At 45.4% G+C, this 21721-nt stretch overlaps 1 protein-coding gene across 5 annotated transcripts in view; it reads left to right on the forward strand.

Moving 5' to 3' along the window:
• TXNDC11 (thioredoxin domain containing 11) overlaps window positions 1–21721 on the forward strand; it is a 66298-nt gene that overhangs the window by 42711 nt on the left and 1866 nt on the right. For 3 of the 5 annotated variants that reach the window (XM_067706624.1, XM_067706620.1, XM_067706622.1), the window contains 6 exons: window positions 2552–2664; window positions 4739–4939; window positions 10831–11623; window positions 13905–14047; window positions 14993–15102; window positions 18743–18823. In XM_067706624.1, the coding sequence (XP_067562725.1) occupies window positions 2552–2664; window positions 4739–4939; window positions 10831–11623; window positions 13905–14047; window positions 14993–15102; window positions 18743–18823 (1441 nt within the window). The remainder of the gene's footprint in view (window positions 1–2551; window positions 2665–4738; window positions 4940–10830; window positions 11624–13904; window positions 14048–14992; window positions 15103–18742; window positions 18824–21721) is intronic. The other 2 variants (XM_067706621.1, XM_067706623.1) reach the window with 1 other exon arrangement.

Consider the following 21721-nt stretch of genomic DNA (forward strand, 5'->3'; position numbering starts at 1 on the left):
TACAAAAGTTCATAAGTTTATACTAATTTTTTCTGATTCCAGTTTAACACCGCAGAGTTTATTTTAGATTTCCCCTCTTCGTATGTAACTTTTCTCCTGCCCTGAGAAGCCTGGCTCTCATCGTCTTTAGTTTTACAGTATTCAGTCAAGATACCGTTTGCTGTTCTCTTCTGGTTCAGTTCTTTCTCCCCACTCCCCACCCCTTCACTGAGGTGTGATGCATTTGCAGTACAGCTAGGTTGGTTTGTTAGTGCTTGTGTTCCCCACTGGATCCCCACACATGCTGGTTGGTATCATGATTTTAGTTTTTGCGTGTGTGAAGGCTGTGAGCTTTGCCGTGGTTCTGATACTCAGAGGAAGGTCAGGCTGCCTCACCCCTGTTCTCCAGTTCCCATTACCCACCCACCCCCCTTTGCCACCCACCCTGTAAGTAAGCCATTTCCGTCATTTCTGGTTTATTCTTTTTTTTCTTTAATATTTATTTATTTACTTATTTTTATTTGGCTGTGCCAGGTCTTACAATTGTGATGCACGGGATCTTCGTTGCGGCACGCGAGATCCAGTTCCCCGATCAGGGATTGAACCCGGGCCCCCTGCATTGGGAGCGTGGAGTCTTAGCCACTGTGCCACCAGGGAAGCCCCATTTCTGATTTCCTCTTCTTGTGTTTCTTTGGTTTTGTGCCATTTTAAACTCATCAGGTTTGTGCTAGATTGTCCAGCCGCTGTTAGGGACACGGTCACTCTCACCTCATCCTCAACAGCCACTCCTCCTCTGAGAGGAAGATGCCGCCACTGCTGGAAGATGGGCCGTGTGGTTAAGCTAGAAACTTCGTGTGTTTAGCACCTGCATATTTTAACTACTTAGATATCAGTTGGTAGCATTTAAAGTTTAACTGATATTTTATTTAACGTTTGCTAATAAAGCAGAAAGGGGATAGGAAAGAATGCACCTTTTCCTACACTGTCTTATCCACCTCCTTTAATACTAGATATTTTAGTCAGTTCTTAATCACACAAATCTTACATTAAATATACTCCTTGGGGGGGAAAAAGAAAGCTTCACACCTAAGGATAAAGTCCCCTTTGATCTCCATCCCCCAACACGAAACAATTTTTATTATCCTTTCAGATTCTGTATACATTTCTAAACATACGTGCCTGAAGGGGAAAACATTTTATGTGTGACGCTTTTTTCCACGTAAAAGGTGTACTTTATCTTTCTTCAGCTTGCTTTTTTTCTCATATGTGTCTTAGAAAATCTATTCATGTTGTATAGATAGCCCTGCCCCACTGTTTTTAACAGCTGCAGAGTACTTCTTGGTGACTGTCCTTGCTTGTCTCTTGGTGCACATGTGTAGACACTAAGAAGTGGAGCTGTGGGGCTGCAGGCTGTGTCCCTGTCCCACTGTGGTCACTACAGCAGATGCTCTCCCAAGCGGCTGCCATTTTACCCTTTCCACCAGCTTTGCATCAGAGTACTCGTTTCTCTGCTGGTCATCAATATTTGATATTTCCTGTGTCTCAAATTTTGGGCATTTTGAAGGTGAAAAGTGGCATTTTGTTCTCATTTGCTTTCCTCTGAAATAGTGAGGTTGAGTGTATTTTTAGCCTTTTATATTTCTTTTTCTGTGATTTGACCATTTTTAACTGCTTTCTTTTTCTTACTAATTTATATGAGTTACTATATATGCTAGATTGATTCATTTAACTAATATTTATTAATCAAGAGGTCAATATGCAGATGCCCAGACACTGCTTTAGGTGCTGGGGTAACAGCAATAAACAAGGTTTCTAATTTCACAGAACTTAAGAGGAAGTTAGACCAAAGAAAATCTAAATAAATCAGTAGGATTATGTACCAGTTAATAAGTGCTATTAAAAAATTAGAGTAGGGCTTCCCTGGTGGCGCAGTGGTTGGGAGTCCACCTGCCGATGCAGGGGACACGGGTTCGTGCCCCGGTCCGGGAAGATCCCACATGCCGCGGAGTGGCTGGGCCCGTGAGCCATGGCCACTGAGCCTGCGCATCCAGAGCCTGTGCTCTGCAGCGGGAGAGGCCACAACAGTGAGAGGCCCGCGTACCACAACAACAACAAAAAAAATTAGAGTAATGGTAGAGAGAGGACCTGAGTCAGGAGGGAGCCCCAGTTTCCCCTTCCAGACCATCCTCTGAGTGTTTTCCCAGAGGCGGGTGGTCAGGGAGGGCTTCTCAGAGAAGGTGGGGTCAGAGCTGAGATCTGAATGATGAGAAGGAATTGGCCGTGGAAGTGTCCAGACAGAACAGCATGTGCCTGGGCTTCCAGGTGGGGCTAGTGAGTCGGGGGGACACGGACGGACACAGTGCAAGTGCTTGTCAGAGACAGGTGCACAGGAGTAGACATGAGGTCTGTTTCAGGAGGTTGTTTCTTCGGCTTCTCCTTTTCTGTCTAGGCTAGGTGCCCAAAAAGAGCTTTGCTCTGGGGAATTTGTGCGTCAGGATTTGATCACTGGGTTTTGTGGTTGTTTTAAGGCATAGGCTTTTTCTTTTTAATAAAGGAAAATTTTCTGTTTCAGATTACCTAGGAACAGTACGATTTGGGGTTATCACAAATAAACATCTTGCGAAACTGGTATCCTTAGTACACTCTGGAAGTGTGTATTTACATAGACATTTCAACACATCACTTGTAAGTATTTTGAAATCACGTTTATATTAGCGCAGTGGTTCTAAACCTTGTTTGGATCACAGACTTCTTTGAGAATTGGATAAAATCTATGGATACTCTCTCTAGGGGAGTGCACATGATTTTATATTGCAAACTGAGAGTCCCTACAGCCCCTCTGTAGAGCCCATGCCCCTGGTTTAGAACTCATGCATTAGAGGGCTCTTGGATTTAACATCTAGAAATTCTGTTTATATTCTTAGATTTTGATACAGCCTTGTTAGTTTTCCTTCTTGGATGAAATTGCAGCTACTCTGTTGGAGAAGTGTTACTCTGGGCCCATGTTCTCAGAGGTTAAGCTTCCTTTGGGCAATGTTCTTTCTTCATTTGTTCCATTTATCAAGAGTAATGATGTGACATGCTTTTCTCCTTTAGCTGATGAAATGGATTTTGAAGTTCTTGTCAAGTCACAGTGAGAAGTTGTTGGCTTTCCGCCCCAGAGAGCCTCGTTTTCCATTGTTGTCTTTGTTCCCTGATTTTATTTGCTTTCTGGTGGACCAGCCCCAACTCAGCTATTTCTGAGCTTTTGACCTGTATCCTGCTTAGTGCTGTGCTTCTGCTCTGTTTATTGCTACTTCCTCAGTCTCAGCACTGAGTTTATTTTTCTTCAGTATTTTCTCTCTCTGACTTCATTGATGGTGTCAGTGACTTACAGGTCGAGTGAAGACCAGATCTCCCGTACCCAGTGTGCCCAGCCCTTTAATCCCACGCTCCCCTCGGCTCAGTGTGCAGACCTCATGCTGTTAGACCCTCCTGGGGGGCGCCCTCAGTGCCAGTCACCCTGGCTTCTGCATATCTCTGTATCCCAGATGGCTTTACTTCTCGCAGTTTATATTCCCAAAGTCAAATGTATTTCTGTGTTTTCCAGATAGAAATGTTGATTATGTTTTTTCAGACTCCCACCATTCCACTTTGGGAATCACTGCTGTGATGGTTTCTCCGACCACTCACCCACTCTCCTTGTTTCTCTGTCTAAGCTTCTTTTGACTTCATCTGCCTTTGCTATCCTTTTCCTTCATCCTTCCTTTATAGCATGCTATACAACCAACATATATCATGTTTATGTATAGTAAAGGGTACTGAGGAAGAAATTTAAAATAGACGGAGAAAAGAAGGTAGGACTGAGAATGATACTGAAAAAGATATTGGGTTTACTGCATCAGTTCCATACTTTTTAAGGTTGGTTGGTTGGTGTAGCAGCAGAATTCCTTTTAGCAAATGAAATAATACTGGGATACCAGTATTTTTAAAAAATAAAAGCAGTAGACATCTTTGTTGTAAGCCAATTTAAACCTGTATTTTGGGGAGTGTAAAATACCTCATTTTGTGGAACTCTCCAAAGCATTCTGTGGGGAGTTTTGTTTGAAACCCAGTGATTTATATCACTGGAATTTCAAAAATAATTTTATGTTGACGTACTCTTGATTATTATAGGAAAACAAAGCAAAAAATCTAGGTGTATCTCTCCTTCATTCTGTACACATAAAATGTGACCCGTGGCCTTGTACAAGTTCTAGGTTACTCATGGATTCATGCAAATATTTGTTGAGTTCCCGCTCTGTGCCAGGTGTTCTGGTCACTGGGGGTACATGTGAGCAAGGCAGATCCAAACTTCTGCCCTAACAGAGGGTCCCCAGGGACCAAGTTAAACATGATTTTACCAAGGTAAAAATTATCCTTGACTCCATCATTTCTGTTCCCTTAGAGCTCCCCTTGCGCAGGGTGGTAGAGGTCATTGTTGCCAGCAGCAGGCAAGGAGGCTTATTTGTTGATAGACGAGTCTGTCTAAAGGGAAAAAGATGAACCACATGATATGCAAGTCACCTCTTACAGCTGCTTTTGCTTTTCCGAGCTGCTTGTGAGGAAGCGCTCTGTCTGGAGAAGTAGAGCCAGGGTTTAGCTGCACAGGCAGGGACAGGTCGTGTCACTGCTCTGAGCCTCATTTTCCTCACCTGTGAAGTGTGGGGTTGAGGACGGGGCTGAGGATGTGCTTTGATCCTGCCCTGCCTTTTATCCTCTGTGCGTTTGTCCTTCCCAGGTCTTTCCCAGGGAGGTCATCAACTACACAGCTGAGAACATCTATAAGTGGGCCTTAGAAAACCGAGAGATGCTCCTTCGATGGCTGCGGCCCCACGGCGGCAAGAGTCTCCTGCTGAACAATGAACTGAAGAAGGGACCAGCACTTTTTGTATTTATACCTTTTAATCCCTTAGCCGAAAGTCATCCTTTAATAGATGAGGTAAGAGTCATAATGGTAAAAGGTGTCTCATAAGGAGTCGGAGAAACTCATTAACTTAGCCTTTTCTCATTCTGCGATCAGAGTAGTTTCCCCTAGCCGCCGAGCGGCCGCCAGGAGCAGCTGCTGCGTTTCTGTGGCGTTACTTCTTTCTCCTGTAAGTGAGCAGGAGAGCCCGTGCCTTGGGTAGGACTCACCACAGCCTCTCTGGCCACATTACTGACAGCTTCTCAGGTCTGCTGAGTCGGAGGGGACAGGGAAGGCAAACTGTGCCTCTCTGGAAAAGGACCAGATGGCTCTCTTCCTGCGGTGATGGATGCCCGGGAGAGGGGCAGAGGGGATGGTAGGGTTTAGTGTGGCAGGGTTTAGTGTGGCCTTTGGGATTCTGTTGTCGCGGGGGTTTGATCAGACTGTTGGCCCTGGCCACTCTCAGCCCAGCAGCCAGCAGCAGTGGTGGTGACCTTGGGATCCCATGTTTTTCTAAACCTTGCATGTCTCACAGAGCAGTTTTCGGAGACAACCGCCATCAGGAGTCAGCCCCTCCCTGCTGCCTTTTCTGCTTCATCTGGTGCATTCACTGTCTCTGGGTGTGAGTTTATTTTATACATGGGATTGTTCGAGGCACTTAGAGCAATAACAATCAGCCGAGAACGCCTGGGATTGCTAAATTGGATTTACTGGGAGTTTTATTTTTTCCTTCCCTCAAGGATCCCTTAATTGGCCCAAACCAATTTCAGACAGCCAGTGAATCACTGGCCAGGCTGCCTAGATGCGGCCTCTCCCAAGCCCTCCACATGAGCCTGATGGCCTGCTTTCCTGAGGGAGCGGGGAGGCAGGATTCTCCTTTCCTGAGGGAGCCGGGAGGCCAGGCCAGACCCTCACTTGGCTGCTCTGGAGCCTCTTTGTTGCAGTTAGTATCCCTGCTGGGGGCCTTCTGAGTGAGCGCTGCTCCCATGGCTTAGAGGGGGAAAGGAGAGAAGGTGAAATAGCTTTGTTTTTTCTCTGATTAGGGAGGACTTGAAGTAATAAGACTTAATTTCTTTAGAAAATCTTCACTACACAGTTATTTTATGAACTAAGACACTCTAGTATTAAGAGCCCTTAAAGCTCTTTGTAGGAAAGGTGGGGTTTTCAACCAAGGTATTAGCCATGGTTGTGGATTTTTACTTTGACTTTTAAAGTTTCCTCCTGGAGAGTTCTGTCTTGTCTGGGCATGTCGGGGTTCTGGGTTGTGTGGTATTTTGTGACTGGAGCCCAGTTTCTCTGGGGGGTTGTGCTTGGATTTAGACACCTGGTGGGAGACACGTGCTTTCCAACTCTTTGTTTCTGGGTGAGTGTCTCCCCCATCTCCCTGTACTCCTCTGTCTTTGTTTATCAAGGTTTTGCCCACAGCTCCTTTCCTCCAGGCTCTCAGTGTCCCTGTGAGCTGAAGAGAGTCCCTTAATCGCAGCCTGTGGTTAAACCAGGCGGCATCTTAGTGTTATGGATTACTCAGCCAAGTGCAGTACATTTCCCTGTTCATTTCAGGCCCCTTTAGCAAACGTTTATGGAGCACTGTGCCCGGGAGCCACGGTGGAGAAAGATGGAGAAGGCAGAGCCTTGGTCTCATGGTCTCAGAGGCCTGTCTGGTAGGGGAGCAAGAACCTGCTTGTAATTCAAGGCAGAGTGTGCTCAGCCCCAGGAGGAACTGGAGGAGAGTGGGTGCTGTCCTGGGAAGCTGGGGGCTGGGCAGGAGGGGGCTGTGGGAGGGATGAGTGTTTGAGACAGGCCTTCAGGGGTGGCTAGAATTGTGATGGGCTGAGAGCAACTTAAGGGAAGGAATAGCCTGAGCAAAGGCACGGGGGTGGGCAGGGGGCGACGGGTTTAGATATTAGGAAATAGGACAGGTTGTATGGTCTCCATAAAGAACTGATTGAAGAAGACCCAGAAAAAAAACGCTGGAGGAGAGGCTTTTGGGTGCTTCTTTGAGGACTCCAGGATTAATCGTAGCCGTCAAAGTCTGATAATGGAGCGCTGTCAGCAGAGCTGTGTTACCATTATTAAAGTTTTCCTAGCAGCCGTGTTCCAGAAAAGTGAGACGTAGGAAGATGCTGAACTTGGACAGTGGTGTTGGGGATGGGAAGTGGGGGTGTGACCATGGAAAGTGTGACACAGTGACTAGAAGTAAGGAAGTCATCCTTGGGGTTGGGCAGGGTGGGAGGGGTGAACACCTCCCTTACATGAGGGTGAGTTCTAAACTCAAAGGCTCCTTGACCCCAAAAGAATTTAAGCCTTAAGCCTTATTTTTCCATTTATGCTTTTAGGCCCAACTTTGGGCAGGCGATGGAGGAGGCCTGCCTTGTCGAGAAGAGAGTGGTCATTGTAGAGTCGGGGCAGGGGAGTCAGTCAGTAAGGGACGGCCATGTGGGGACTGCCCTGTGAGGCCCAGGCCAGCACCAGGCAGCTGCTCTTCCACACATGTGCCCCACCCTGCCCCCGGGAGAGCACAGCCTGCACCGCGCACGGAGTCAGGCCCCTGACCCCAGCGTCTCCAGAGAGTCCCGGAGAGCTCATGAGACATCTCAGTGTGCTTATCAAAAGAAATTCTTAGCGCAGCCAGAAGAGACTCTGTGTGGGTTCTTAGCTTGTTTTTTTGAATTATTTTTATTATTAATTAATTTTATTTTCGGCTGCATTGGGTCTTCGTTACTGTACAGGGGCTTTCTCAAGTTGCAGCGAGTGGGCTTCTTACTGCGGTGGCTTCTCTTGTTGTGGAGCACAGGCTCTGGGCGCACGGGCTTCAATAGTTGCGGCACTCAGGCTCTAGAGCGCAGGCTCAGTAGTTGTGGCGCACAGGCTTAGCTGCTCTGCGGCATGTGGGATCTTCCCGGACCAGGGCTCGAACCCGTGTCCCCTGCATTGGCAGGTGGATTCTTAACCACTGAGCCACCAGGGAAGTCCCGGGTTCTTAGCTTTCACAGCGCTGCTCTGAGGCGTCCACTGCGTACGAGTCTAGGGGACAAAGGCACCTTGTCCAGACTTACAGATTTCTCCGATTAACGAAAATGGAAGGAAGCATTTATAGTGCAAACATTTAAAGTTTTTTGCCAAATTTTCCTTATTCACATGAAATTAAATGTGACATCAAGTGATTCATATACGGGATGTAACTGGAGTGCCTTTTCAAAACTGCCTGTTATGAAAACGGAATATAACAGTAAAAACTGGTTCAGTTTATAGGAGAAAACTAAGAACTCCTCACTTTTCAGGGGCATTACTGTATAAAATATTTTCTTCACTTAAGAATATCCTTTACACGGCTGCTTTGTTTGTGAGAGACATTAAGAATGAAAGAGATGAGGAAGGAAGACCCCGTAAGGAGTTTTGCTCTCCTCAGTGTACTCCTACTTGGACTTTTCATAAAAATCCATGGCAAATACAGACGTCCCCTGGTATCCACAGTGGGGCTGGTTCCAGGCCCCCTGCAGGTACCAAAATCCAACATACTCAAGTTCCATGTGTAAAATAGCATAGTATTTGTATATAACCTATGCACATCTTCCGTATATTTTAAATCGTCTCTAAGATTACTTATGATACCTGATATAATATAAATGGTATGTAAATAGTTGCCTATGTGCAGCAAATTCAAGCTTTCTTTTCTGGCATTTTTCCCCCTGAATATTTTCGATCCATGGTTGTTTGAATTGCAGATACAGAACCTGAGGATATGGAGGGCTGACTGTACTTGAATTTTTGTGGGTTTTGGTGGGGGGGACTGGGGGTGGTAATCTATTATGTCTTTGAATATAAAGTAGTACCAGGATGGGGCATGAGGGCAGCTGGGCTATTTATGAATCACACGGGCTTGACCTTTTTAGCGTAATGTGCTGTCAGAGCCTTATCCTTTAAAAAGGGCTGAGATGTTTTTGTGCGGGGGCAAAAAACCAAAACACTGGTTTATCATCTGAAGTAACCATTTTTATGCTGAAGAACTATTCAAACAATCTGTTTTTCTGTACAAACGCATATGTCTTAAATTAACTCTGTCTATAAGTATCATATGTTATAAAATTTGGGTTTTCTTTGAAATTGGAAAAGCACTTATTAAATGGTTTTCTCACACACAAACACACACACACACTCTTTTTTTTTTTTTTTTTTGCGGTACACGGGCCTCTCACTGTTGTGGCCTCTCCCGTTGCGGAGTACAAGCTCCGGACGCACAAGCTCAGCGGCCATGGCTCACGGGCCCAGCCACTCCACGGCATGTGGGATCTTCCCGAACCGGGGCACGAACCCGTGTCCCCTGCATCGGCAGGCGGACTCCCAACCACTGCGCCACCAGGGAAGTCCCCCCCCCACACTCTTTAATGAAACAAAATCCTGAGTGACTTGACACCTTTTAACTAACCTTGGTGGGATTTAAGTTAGCACACAGTTCTGTTTTAGGGAGTATAAATGCCTTTGGATTATAATGACTTGCTCATCTTTTTCATTGACCTGGGGTGGCTGTTGGGTGGTGAAAGGTACTCAGTTCGGAAATGGAAGAGCCTTGGAATGAAATGTGAATCTAAATGGCTAACACTGGTCTGAGCGTAAAGGGGTTCATCTCCCCGAGAAGCGGGAGCATGTACTTATCCTGAGATGCCCTTCGTTCACCAGCTGTTTATCGACCATTTGTTATGTTTCAGGCTCTGAGCTAGGCTGCGGGGATAGCAGGATAAATCAAACATGGTCCCTGCCCTTGAGGATCCTTAAGCCTGTGGGGAAGAGGGATGTCTTGACAGACAGTTGGGAGACTGTCTGGGAAGGGCTTCTGGGACTAACCCTGAAGATGTAGACTCTTCATGGGGGAGGGTGGGGGTGTTAGCTTTGTTGGAGCAGCCATCCTGGTGCAGGGTCTTGGGGAGAGTGTTGAGGTTTGTCAGATGGAGGAGGCCCCGGCCAGGCCTCTGAAGGCAAGGCATTGTGGAAGGGCCTGGCTGGTGTAAAGGTGGTGGGGTGACACCGGAAAGGCAGACTCAGGTCAGATTATGTTAGGGTTACCCTCCAGGTAATAGGGAGCCGTCGAATGTCATTTAGCAGAGGAGTCTCCTGCTTAGGGTGTATTTTTAAAAATAAGTGTTGGCAGTGTGGAGGCTCAGTTAAGGCGGAGGAGAGAAAACGGGGGCACTCTGTGACACATGAGAGCCTGAGTTGAGGCAGTGACTGTGAGGGTGCAAAGGGGGGCCGCTTCGTGATGCTGAAGTCAGAGCTGGCTGGATTGGAGGCTTGGGTGATGCAGAGGAGAAATTGAGGGTTAGCTGATTTTTCCAGTTTGTTGATGCCATTTTCTAGAAAGGGTGGTACAGGGGGAGGAAGGCGAGATGGTTGAGTATGGTTTGGAAGAGGCTGAATTCGTAGCCTCCTGTGAGGCATGAATTTATTTGGAAACATATGCTGTGAAATATTTGATCCACTTGTTAGGTGGATCAACAAGTGGATCAAATATTTGGGAAATTTTTAGACTTACTTAAGATGAAGAAAGAAGACATCGTCTCGAGGAGTTTTAAGGATGTAAAGGAAAGTGCACTCAACTGGGCGTTGAGATTTAAATTCTGTTCCTGGTTCTTCGATGTGTGTTGTGGTGTGAGCCACTTCACCCCATCACGGGGTAGACTGACATCTCCCTCTAAGACCCCTTCCGTCTCTGAACAGGCGGTTCAGTATTTGTTAACAGAGTGACAGGATCTGAAAAATAACCCAAACCTCTTTATTAATAGCTTTTGGTGTGACAGCTTCCTGTTTGGTGCTGTGTTTCCAGCCAGGGTTCCTTCTTGTGAATCAGACAAGATGCTTTCCAGGTCTAAGAGCCACGGGGTCTGTCCCTCAGTCACCCCCACACCTCTCATGAGCTCTGCCCTGTGTTTCAGATCACCGAAGTGGCCTTGGAGTACAACAACTGTCACGGGGACCAGGTGGTGGAGCGGCTCCTTCAGCACCTGCGGCGAGTGGACGCCCCGGTGTTCAAGTCTCTGGCGCCTGAGCCCCCAGCCCAGCTGCCGGACCCGCCGCTGATAACGGAGTCCCCCTGCTGCAACACCGTGGTGCTGCCCCAGTGGCACTCCATCTCCAGGACCCACAACGTGTGTGAACTGTGTGTCAACCAGACTGCCGGCGGCCTCAGGCCAAGCTCGGTCGGCATGCCCCAGTGCAGCTTTTTTGAGATGGCAGCAGCTCTGGATTCTTTCTACCTCAAGGAGCAGACCTTTTATCATGTGGCATCAGACAGCATAGAATGCAGGAATTTTCTAAGTTTCTATAGCCCTTTCAGCTACTACACTGCATGTTGCAGGACCATAAACAGGGGCGTGACAGGCTTCATTGATTCTGAACAAGATGTCTTTGAAACCCCGACCATTGCATTTTCTTCCCTTGAGAAGAAATGTGAGGTTGATACCCCAAGCTCCGTTCCTCACATTGAGGAGAACAGGTATCTCTTTCCTGAACTGGACGTGGATAACGCAAGCTTCATAGGCCTGAGCTGCAGAACCAACAAGACCCTGAACATCTACCTTTTGGATTCCAATTTATTTTGGTTGTATGCAGAGAGGCTGGGTGCTCCGAGCACTGCTCGGGTGAAAGGATTTGCTGCAATTGTTGACGTGAAAGAAGAGTCTCATTATGTCCTGGATCCAAAACAAGCTCTTATGAAGTTCACCCTAGGTACTGTGGGCAGTTTCCTTCCCCAAACCTAATGCTTTGCTTAACTTAACATAGGTAACTTTTATTTAGGGATCTCATTACGGTTGGCTCTTAGCGCATTTGAAATCTTTAAACTGCAGCTGGTCATAATTTTAAAAGAAGCTAATTTTGTATATTAAATGGAACAGAAACTTCCTAACTCCAAATTTTGGATAAGTTTTTCACTTAGCCCTTGGGGGCTAAGAGTCCAGCGTTCCTGATGGGCAGCGCCTGCCGCATTTCCATGGTGGCACGAGCTGCGGCCGGGGGGGAACCTGGCCTCTGTGACGGACAGGGTGGTGGAGAGTGGGTCGGGTGGTAACTCCCCAGGGACTGATGAACGTGAGCCCCAACAGCGGCTTCATTCGAAAGGTACTTAAACAGAAAGCAGTGAAACGATAGAACCACCTGGCCCCCCTTTTTGTCTCACAGGTTTAGCTGTCCAGGCATCAAGGCCACCAGACCTAGTTTGTTCTGCTGCTCTTTCATAACAAGTTGAGAAATGCTGCTCTGACCTTGGGTGCCTAGATTGTAACAAACAAGTGTCAAGTGCAATACGTCTCAGGTTGCAAACCAGCAAAACCCACTTTTTGGGGGGGGGGTGGCGGGTAAGTCCCCATTATGGGAGTGCATCCGAGAGCTTGCCCTTAGGCTTGGCAGCAGCAGTGAACTAACCGATGCTGTCCTTTTCCCAGGGCTTTGCTGCCATCCTTGATGTGCACACAAGGAAGTGAGAATTCAAAAGCCGTGTTAGTTCAGCCTCGTTGGAAACATGGGGGAAAGTTAGCATTTGCCAAATGGAGACAGGAGGAATTTGGTGGGGAGGGAAACCTTTTATTTTCAAGTTTTGGAGAGTATGAAAGCAAGAGTAAACTCAAAGCCCCTAAATGATAGTCATTTTAGCTGCCGTCCTTTAAGTCCAGGTGAAGCTCGTTTCTTATGTTGGACACGTTAAAAGGCTTATGTTAATAAAAGGCTTTATGTTATAAACACAAAGCCTCCTGAGTGCTTAGAGGAACCCTGTGACCAGTCACTTTATGAAGTGTGTACTCTTTTGATACTACAAATTGCTCCTAATTCATGTTTCCTAGTTACATTTTACTGTACTGAGTTTTCTGAAAATGAAATAAGCCTGTATTTTTAATGTAAGTGTTTATTGGATTTTCCTGCATTCTGTTCTAATACTCAAGCATTCAGTGAGCTAGCTTGTGATGTGTGCATCCTGAATTTAATGGTAATCTGAAAAAAGCCTTCTTCCGATTTCTTTTCATCTTCTCTTATCTCCTCTGAAACATCTAGCTCCGTTGTTCTTTGTGCTGTGGTTGGTGACAAAATTTGTCAGGGTCCTCATCCAAAAACATTCACTGTGCATCGTTGTTGTTTTGGAGAGTTGACTCTTAAGTCAGCTGTCTCTGGGTCAGTTTCAGAATTTAGGCTTCATTCAGATTAGTAAATAATTCTTGGTTTTATGTTTCAAAAACCTAGCCAACTAAGTATCAGTCAGGTGTTGATGACGGATTCTCTTCACAAGACCTTCCTCCTTTCCTCCGCCCTCCACAGAACATATCATTGTTTACTAGGGCCTCGCAATGGAGAGAAAAAAGAAGTGAAACTCAGATTAGTGCTGCTTCAGATGATACAAAGGAATCTGAAGATAGTAGAGTTGGTGGGGAGGGTAAAACTGTTGCTTCAGGTTAGGGTTTGGGATTATTTATGGGTTTTATTTATGTGTTTTTCCACTAAATATAGTTGAGTTTATTTTTCTTAACCTTTTAAGAAAGAAACTTGAAGGACTTTAATAAAGGAAACAAAAACCGTAGCTCCTTATCTTTAAATTAATGAGTATTTAAACACCTTCCCCATTACAGTAGCTTGTGCAATTACTGCATCGGTAGTTATGCTTAAAGGTCTTGGTACAGTTGAAATCTCCATGGTGGCGTGTTGATGACTTATACAGGCTCAGGTGTCCATTTGTGGACCAGTGTTGTTTTTAAAAGGAGCATCGAATTCCTAGTCCCTGCATAGTAGAACACGGGACACCGAGTGGTGCTTTGTTAGCTAAAGTGCTGTCTGCTGAGTTACTACTGCCAAAGCTACCCCCTGTCCCCCCGGGTGGCTTCGTTCAGGGTTTTGCCTGTAGGTGAAGTGTTAAAAATGTGGGCCTGCGAAGCCAGCCCAATTTTTTAGATGTGGAGTTTAAAGTAGGCCAACTACTCTCCTTGTACTGAGAGAAGAACTGATCTCATTTTCTCCTTATTTTCAGAGTCTTTCATTCAAAACTTCAGCGTTCTCTACAGTCCCTTGAAAAGGCATCTAATTGGAAGTGACTCTTCACAGTTCCCATCTCAGCGTTTAATCACTGAAGTGACAACGGATACCTTTTGGGAAGTAGTCCTTCAAAAACAGGTATAGAATCATGAGCGAGGCAAAAATCAAGCCATCTGTCCCTATTATAATAATTTCCAAAGCTGCAGTCATCGGGGTGAGCAGTTGGGTTTTTTTGGTTTGCTTGTTTTTTAAATTAATTAATTAATTTATTTATTTTTGGCTGTGTTGGGTCTTTGTTGCTGCGCGTGGGCTTTCTTTAGTTGCGGCGAGCAGGGGCTACTCTTCATTGCGGTGCGCAGGGTTCTCATTGCGGTGGCTTCTCTTGTTGCAGAGCACAAGCTTTAGGCACGCAGGCTTCATTCAGTAGCTGTGGCTTGTGGGCTTACCTGCTGCGCGGTATGTGGGATCTTCCCAGACCAGGGCTTAAACCCGTGTTCCCTGCATTGGCAGGCGGATTCTTAACCACTGCACCACCAGGGGGTGGTTGGTTTTGATGTACAAAAGATTGACCACATGACAGTCTTACTGCAGAACATGTGAATTACATGGTGGTTTCGTGATTGTAAAACGTCCTTAAGAAAGCACATAGGGCTTCCCTGGTGGCGCAGTGGTTAAGGATCTGCCTGCCAATGCAGGGGACACAGGTTTGAGCCCTTGTCTGGGAAGATCTCACATACCACAGAGCAACTGAGCCCGCACGCCACAACTACTGAAACCCGGGCGCCTAGAGCCTGTGCTCCGCAACAAGAGACGCCACCGCAGTGAGAAGCTCGCGCACTGCATCGAAGAGTAGCCCCTGCTCGCCAAAACTAGAGAAAGCCCGCGTGCAGCAACGAAGACCCAATGCATCCAGAAATATAAATAAATAAATTTATTTTTTTAAAAATCACATAATTGAAAATACCTGAAGATTAAATTTTCACTGTCATTTGTGCATGAGCAACATTCATTGAATGCCTGCCCGGTTCTAAGCACAGTGAGGACCTGAGCAGCCCAGTAACAGCCGTCTTCCTCTTCCCATAGGACGTGTTGCTGCTTTATTATGCACAGTGGTGCGGCTTCTGTCCAGCCCTCAATCACATCTTTATCCAGCTAGCTCGGCTCCTGCCTGCAGATACATTCACTGTGGCAAGGTAAGGAAGCCCGTGCTGCAGCGCTGTGTGCCTGCCTTGACTCCTCCTTACAGCTTAGCCATTATGGCCTGCAAGGGTCTGCCCATTTTCTGTTGACCTTGGGTAAGATTTGGTTGATTGTCAGCTTAAAGCTGTGAGCAAAACCTCATTGGAGCCAAAGTTTTCCTGATGAATGCTAAGTGTTTCTTCCATGATGTTGAGTGTATTTAGTCCTGATTGAGTTCATAGGAGGGTGAGTGCAGTTCTGAGGGATTAGTGCTGACTTGGTTGCTCGGATAGCCCCCCAAGTGGCCAGCTTTCTGGAATACATGGCACTGGGGCCTTGGCCCAGCAAAAGGGGGCCAGTCCCTGGTGTGCTGCCAACCAGCCCTGGGACCTGGAGCAAATCTCCCCACCAGGTCTCCTTTCCCTCCTCATTCCTAAAAGTAAGAGGCAAGATTGGCTGATACCTGCATGTTCTAGTTTTGTGATTCCTTGGTACTGTATGTGTATGTGTAGCAAACAAAAAAATGTTAAACCATTGTTTTGTAAAAACAAGGCTCAAAGAGTTTTTGGATCAGGTAGTAGGCAGTCTGAGATGAAAATTATTTAGATTTAAGCTATATCTTCTCCCCACCACCCAAAAAAAAAAAAAAACCTTCAGATAGAATTTAAATATAAAAGATCAAATCATAGAAAAAAATAACAGAAGCTAGAATATTGGATTTGCTAGTTCCTTTGAGAGGTGAAAACTTGCCAAAATGAAGCAGTTGAAAAAATAATGCAAGAAAAATGAACAGATTTCACTAGAAAAATGTGCAATGAAAATAAAACTGACAAAAGGACGATAGCTGTATTTTACAGCATATATGTCTTACCTTTTGTGTATGCTGTAAGTAATGATTAGAGCCACACTTGAGGAGTTACTATGCTGCGAGATTTTTGTATATACATATTATCTGACTTAATCCTTAGAGCATTCAGTGGAGCAGGTATGATTACCACTCTCTTTCTACTGAGGAGGAAACTGAGGCTCAAAAGGATTAGGCAGCTTGCCCAGAGTTACACAACCTGTAAATGAGGGAGCAGGATTCAGAAGCAGGTGTTCATGCTCCAGACCCTGAGAAATTAAAATGGTTTAAGAAAACTGCTGAGAGCAAAATGTGGTTTGTACATATAATGGAATATTATTCCACCCTAAAAATTAGGAAGGAAATTCTGACACATGCTGCAACATGAGTGAACCTTGAGGATATTAATGCTGAGTGAAATGAGTCACAAAAGGACAAGCACTGTATGGTTTCCCTTATATGAGGCACCAAGAGTAGTCAGATTCATAGAGACAGCAGAATGGTGGTTGCCAAGAGATGGGGGGAGGGGAGAAGGGGGAGGAGTTGTTTAATGGGGTCAGTTTCAGTTTTGCAAGATGAAAGAGCTCTGGAGATGGATGGTGGTGATGGGTGCACAGCATTATGAATGTACTTAATACCACTGCACTGTACACTTAGAAATGGCTAAGATGGTAAATGTTATGTATATTTCACCACAATTTTAAAAAATGGGGGATGGAGGGAGAAACAGCTGAGGACTGCCATGTGAAGAAAGATCATGAACAGCTTTTCATGTAAGAGAAGAGAGTAAATAAACAAGTGGGGAAATTATAATCTAGTAAATGTACATCAAAACAATAACAAAGTGTCATTTATACTTATTAAATTAAGGAATACTCTTAAGTGGTAGAATCTTGTGTTGATAAAATAAAATTGGCACAGTCAGATGTAGCTAACAGAATAAGTAAATTGGCATAAACTTTTTGGAAAGCATTTTAACAACATTTTAGCAAAAATGGTTATACATTTTTGATCCAGCTAATTTCACTTTGGGGAATTAAGGAAGTAGGACTTGCAGAGAAGCATGTGCTGGTCATTGCAGCATTATTTATGTCCAACAGTAGAAAAATGGTTAAGTAAATTATGGTTGGGCATTTGATGGGATTTTTACCCCTTTGTTAGGACAATGCTTTTCATACAATTAACTGAAAAGAATAGAGTATGAAATATGATTTCTGCTCTTATCAGTATGTAGGCATATACACCAAATCCTGAATGAGAATCCCAGAAAGAAGGTCCCAATCAGCACAATGGGATTCTGAGTGGATGTTTACAAATGTTTTTCTTTTAATTTTACAGTTTGGTTTTTCTTTGAAGTAAAAATCAGGAGAAAGAAACACTTGATTATAGAATAAACTGTTCAACACCATTTGTTTAAAAAATAGAAACTCTGGGCTTCCCTGGTGGTGCAGTGGTTGAGAGTCCGCCTGCCGATGCAGGGGACACAGGTTCGTGGCCCAGTCCGGGAAGATCCCACATGCTGCAGAGCAGCTGGGCCCGTGAGCCATGGCCGCTGAGCCTGCGCGTCCAGAGCCTGTGCTCCGCAACGGGAGAGGCCACAACAGTGAGAGGCCCGCATATGGCAAAAAAAAATAAAATAAAATAAAATAGAAACTCTGATGTTCTAGGTAGGCTTTCACAGACAGAGAGGCAGGAGTACTGTTCTGTTAATGAAGCTATTTAAAACCATTATGATTTGGTTATGTCATTTTTTTTTTTTTTTTTTTTTGCGGTACATGGGCCTCTCACTGTTGTGGTCTCTCCCGTTGCGGAGCACAGGCTCCGGACGCACAGGCTTAGCGGCCATGGCTCATGGGCCTAGCCGCTCCGCGGCACGTGGGATCCTCCCAGACTGGGGCATGAACCTGTGTCCCCTGCATCGGCAGGCGGACTCTCAACCACTGCGCCACCAGGGAAGCCATGGTTATGTCAGTTTTTTTTTAAAGTGTATTTCATCCTTTTGGACAAACTCAAGGCACTGATTTCCCCCCCTCCCCACTCTGCCCCCAATTATACTTCTCTGAAGACTCCTGTCAAGTTAATGATTCAAAACATTTCCACCTTTTTTATGCACTATTTGTGAATATTGACACCTGGCTTAGCAGCCCTGCTGCTTCGCTTCCTCCTGGGATGTTCCTTTTGCTGCAACTGAGCAGTCCCTGGGGGCAGGTGGGGAGACATTCCTGCAGGCCCAGCTTAGTGCGGACTGCAGGAGGGGCCCCCACCTAGTTCAGTGGTAATTAAGCACAGGTTGGCTCATTTAGCACAGATGTCATTTGCTGTATTAGAAAATTCATCTAAAATCTGCTAAGAAAATACAACTTTCTTGGCCTCTGTCTAGACTTAACAGAATATAGAATATAATCTTCCTTATCTTGTTTTCTTACGTTTTCAGAGGCTCAATGTGTTTTGCTCAATGATTTCCTTTTTCCAGAGCTGATCCAACGGTTAAGGTACTTGCCCAGATTTGGTCAGGTGCGTGGACTACTCCTGAGGTGTCAGTGAGGCTTTTTTGAGGGGGGATTCTACATTTACTTTCAAGACATGACATTTCCCTCAGTGAGTTAGGTGGACAGTTGCACGTCCTGGAAGTCTCGCTGCTTCTCCCACAAGCTGTGCCTGCCTTATACCCAGTGGTGCACTCACCGCCAGGGGCCAGTCTTGTGTGGGCGCAGACAGTGCCCTGGGTTCTTCAATTATTTGAGAAGATCCTTTCAAGTTGGAGTTTCTTGGGCTGATCTTTTGCTTTTTCTGTTCTTTCCCTTTGCCAGGATTGATGTATCTCAGAATGACCTTCCTTGGGAATTTATGGTTGACCGTCTTCCTACTGTCTTATTTTTTCCCTGTAACAGGTAAAGCTGAAGTTTTTCAATATTTGGGCAGATGGGATTCTTTTGCTGAACATGAAATGGGTTTAAGGTACTTCACAGAAGTGAAGTGTACATCATTACTTATTACTAAAGTATTTAGAATAAAATGTTCAAAAAATGTGCCACTGGGAACCAAGGGTAAAAGGACTTTGGTGTCATGATGTCAGGTGTGGTAGTTTTTTTAAGTTTGCCCCCTCCCAGAGTGTGTTTTACACGAGTATGAATGTGGCCACTGGAACTTGTTCACCTTCTTGGCCTTATGAGCACACAGTGAGTGCTGAGATTGACAGCAAAGAGCCCCAGGTTCATGTGGGGCAAAACAACAGCTTACTGTTGGGCCTCACAGGGAGTCAGGCCCGGCCTGCCCGCTTCTACATGAGTCATTTGTCATTGAGCCCTGCGGATGGCCACCTCGGCCCCCTGGTAGAAGGAGGAAACAGAGGCCCTTCTACCCACAGCACCCGCATACTGGGGCTCAAGAAGCCTTCTCCCCAGGTGTGCAGACTTCTGTGAATGTCACCTGACGGGGCTGTCACCTTGATCTCTTCACATTTGTCTAAGTGGTGCTCCAAGGTGAGTGATCAGGGCAGCTTCCCTGAAAGCCCAGCGAGCAGGGATGGGCCATTAGCAAGGGGATGTGACCTGGCAGTTAGCGAATGTGGATCCAGATGTTTTGGTAGAAGGGAAATTAACTCTTGGCCTTTTAAAGCCTGATAAACCAGATGTTCTCTTGGTACAGATTCCTGTTTGTTTTTAAAAGGATGGGTCCTCAGGGACCCAGTCACATGGCTTTGACAATATCTTTATAGGGAAAAGCATTTGCAGGATGATTTTAGTGACGTTCCCTAACTCACATGTCTTCTATTCTCTGGCGCTCGCTTTTACCATTTATTGCAGCCACTGCCATGCTCTTCATGCTTCTCTAGGAGAGTGCTTCCTTCATGTGTACTGAATCATTTCCTTGGTTTTTCCCCCTTATCTCAAAGAATTTTTGCTGGAATACTTCCTGTGGTAGTAGGGTCTTGTCAAATCACACACTAAAAACAGAGTGTGACTCACCCAGTTCTACTGCTGACTGTATTGTGACGAGCCTTTTTCTTTTTAAGAAGTGTCTCAGGCAGGTGCCACACGGTCCAGGAACCGTGGACAATAACACAAGTAATTTCATTGTGTGTGGGACAGAGGTGGGGCATGAAGTTTAACACACCGTAATTTTCAAATTTCAATCATAGTTGGAAAAAACATTGACGTCGTAACACCCAGCACATGCCTTTGCACAAAGAGGTTCTCAGCAGCTGGAATTGTTTCGCGTTTGGGTTGAGTGCCTTTCATTCTGAGGTTGCCTGATGGAGTCAGCATAGAGATGAGCTCATTTTCCATGCCCTGCAGGAAGGTCGCTGCTACAGCCTCTTCCTAGTTCCCTTGTATTGAAAAGTCAAGAAAGTAAATACTGAATAGTAGACTGTCCAGTTCCATTCTAATGCAGAGAACTTGGTAAACCAAAGCCTTACTGCTTTGCAATGGAATTTTTCTTATTTCCTAAAAATAAATGGTAATCAGAAGTGAAGCAAGCTCTTCATTAACTGGTCTAAAGTGAGTGTTCAGTTCACTCAGAAGGTAAAGGGCAAAAAGCTGACAGCTCACAAAAGAGGAAACGAAAAACTGATAACGAGCAGTAAGACCTTCTTCACAGGGCACATGCTTATTTTTAGTGAAAAGAATATAAAAGTATATATGCGTTTTGGTAAAATATAAATTTACACATGCACTGGGTTAAAATGTGTGCAGAAGGGAAGGTGTCAAGATGTTGACGATAATTTTGGAGGAGTGAAGGTTACCAATGGTCACAGGGTTGCCTCTTGTATGCTTTTTATATCCTTTGCAAATTGTACTCAGTGAGCACGTTGTTTGTATTTTATGATCATGAAAGAAACCATAGGAAGGAGCTTGTCCTCTGCCACAGTGCACAGCCTGGACTACCTCCTGCTCCCAGCAAGGCTGCCTTCTTGTGCAGGGGCACCTTAGAACCACTCTTCTTCTCCCACTCTGTGTGACGTTCCAAAATGCAGGTGCTCTGGCCCGGCCCTGGGCCAGGAGATCAGAAGTGGGTGGGGGGTTCATTCTGATGTGTCCCCTGGGGAAGAACCTCACTTCTTTAGAGGAGCAGCCCACCCTCCCTCAGTATTATAGCCCCTCTTTGGAGCAGATAACTTATACCCCATTGGTCACTTTGTATTTAGCCTTTTACACGCTAGAGGTGCGTACGCATACTCCTGGTGAACTTAGACCAGAGTCAAACAAACAGTGGGACCTTTTACCACTACACTTTCAAAATGATTACCATTTTGGAAGCAGTTTGTTGACGCTCTGTATCCTTGCTACTTCTAAGAAGTTTGAAAGCATTTTAGCACACCCATCAGGTAGGTTCATGGAGATTGCCCCAGAAACTCTAAAATAGCATGTTTACCAGTATCGTTTTCTGTCCTATAAATGTCTCCAGATACACGCACTAAGCTCTTTGCTGGGGATGATTCACATTTGCTCTGTCCTGGAAGACCAGGTTGTGTTGCAGAACTTAGGGGTGGATCCAGCCTCTGCTTGTCCATCCTCACCCACACTTCACAGGGGCCAGGATGTTCTTAGTTGTCAGTTGAATGACTGGGAGGCCCCACTTGGAGAAAGCGTACATGTTAAGAAAACGATGCTTTAAAGGAAAACGTGGTTATATACTTACCCCCAAAGTTTAAAAATTGTTCCATTTATCTGAAAGTTTCCATAAACATATAAAATGGGACATACCTGACTTTAATTTCCCTGTGATTTTTATTTCATAGGGAAAGGGCTACTCTTTGATAGAATACCTTTTGTCTTTTCTTAGGT

Source organism: Pseudorca crassidens, chromosome 15 (assembly GCF_039906515.1).
Source record: "Pseudorca crassidens isolate mPseCra1 chromosome 15, mPseCra1.hap1, whole genome shotgun sequence".
Classification (NCBI taxonomy): domain Eukaryota; kingdom Metazoa; phylum Chordata; class Mammalia; order Artiodactyla; family Delphinidae; genus Pseudorca; species Pseudorca crassidens.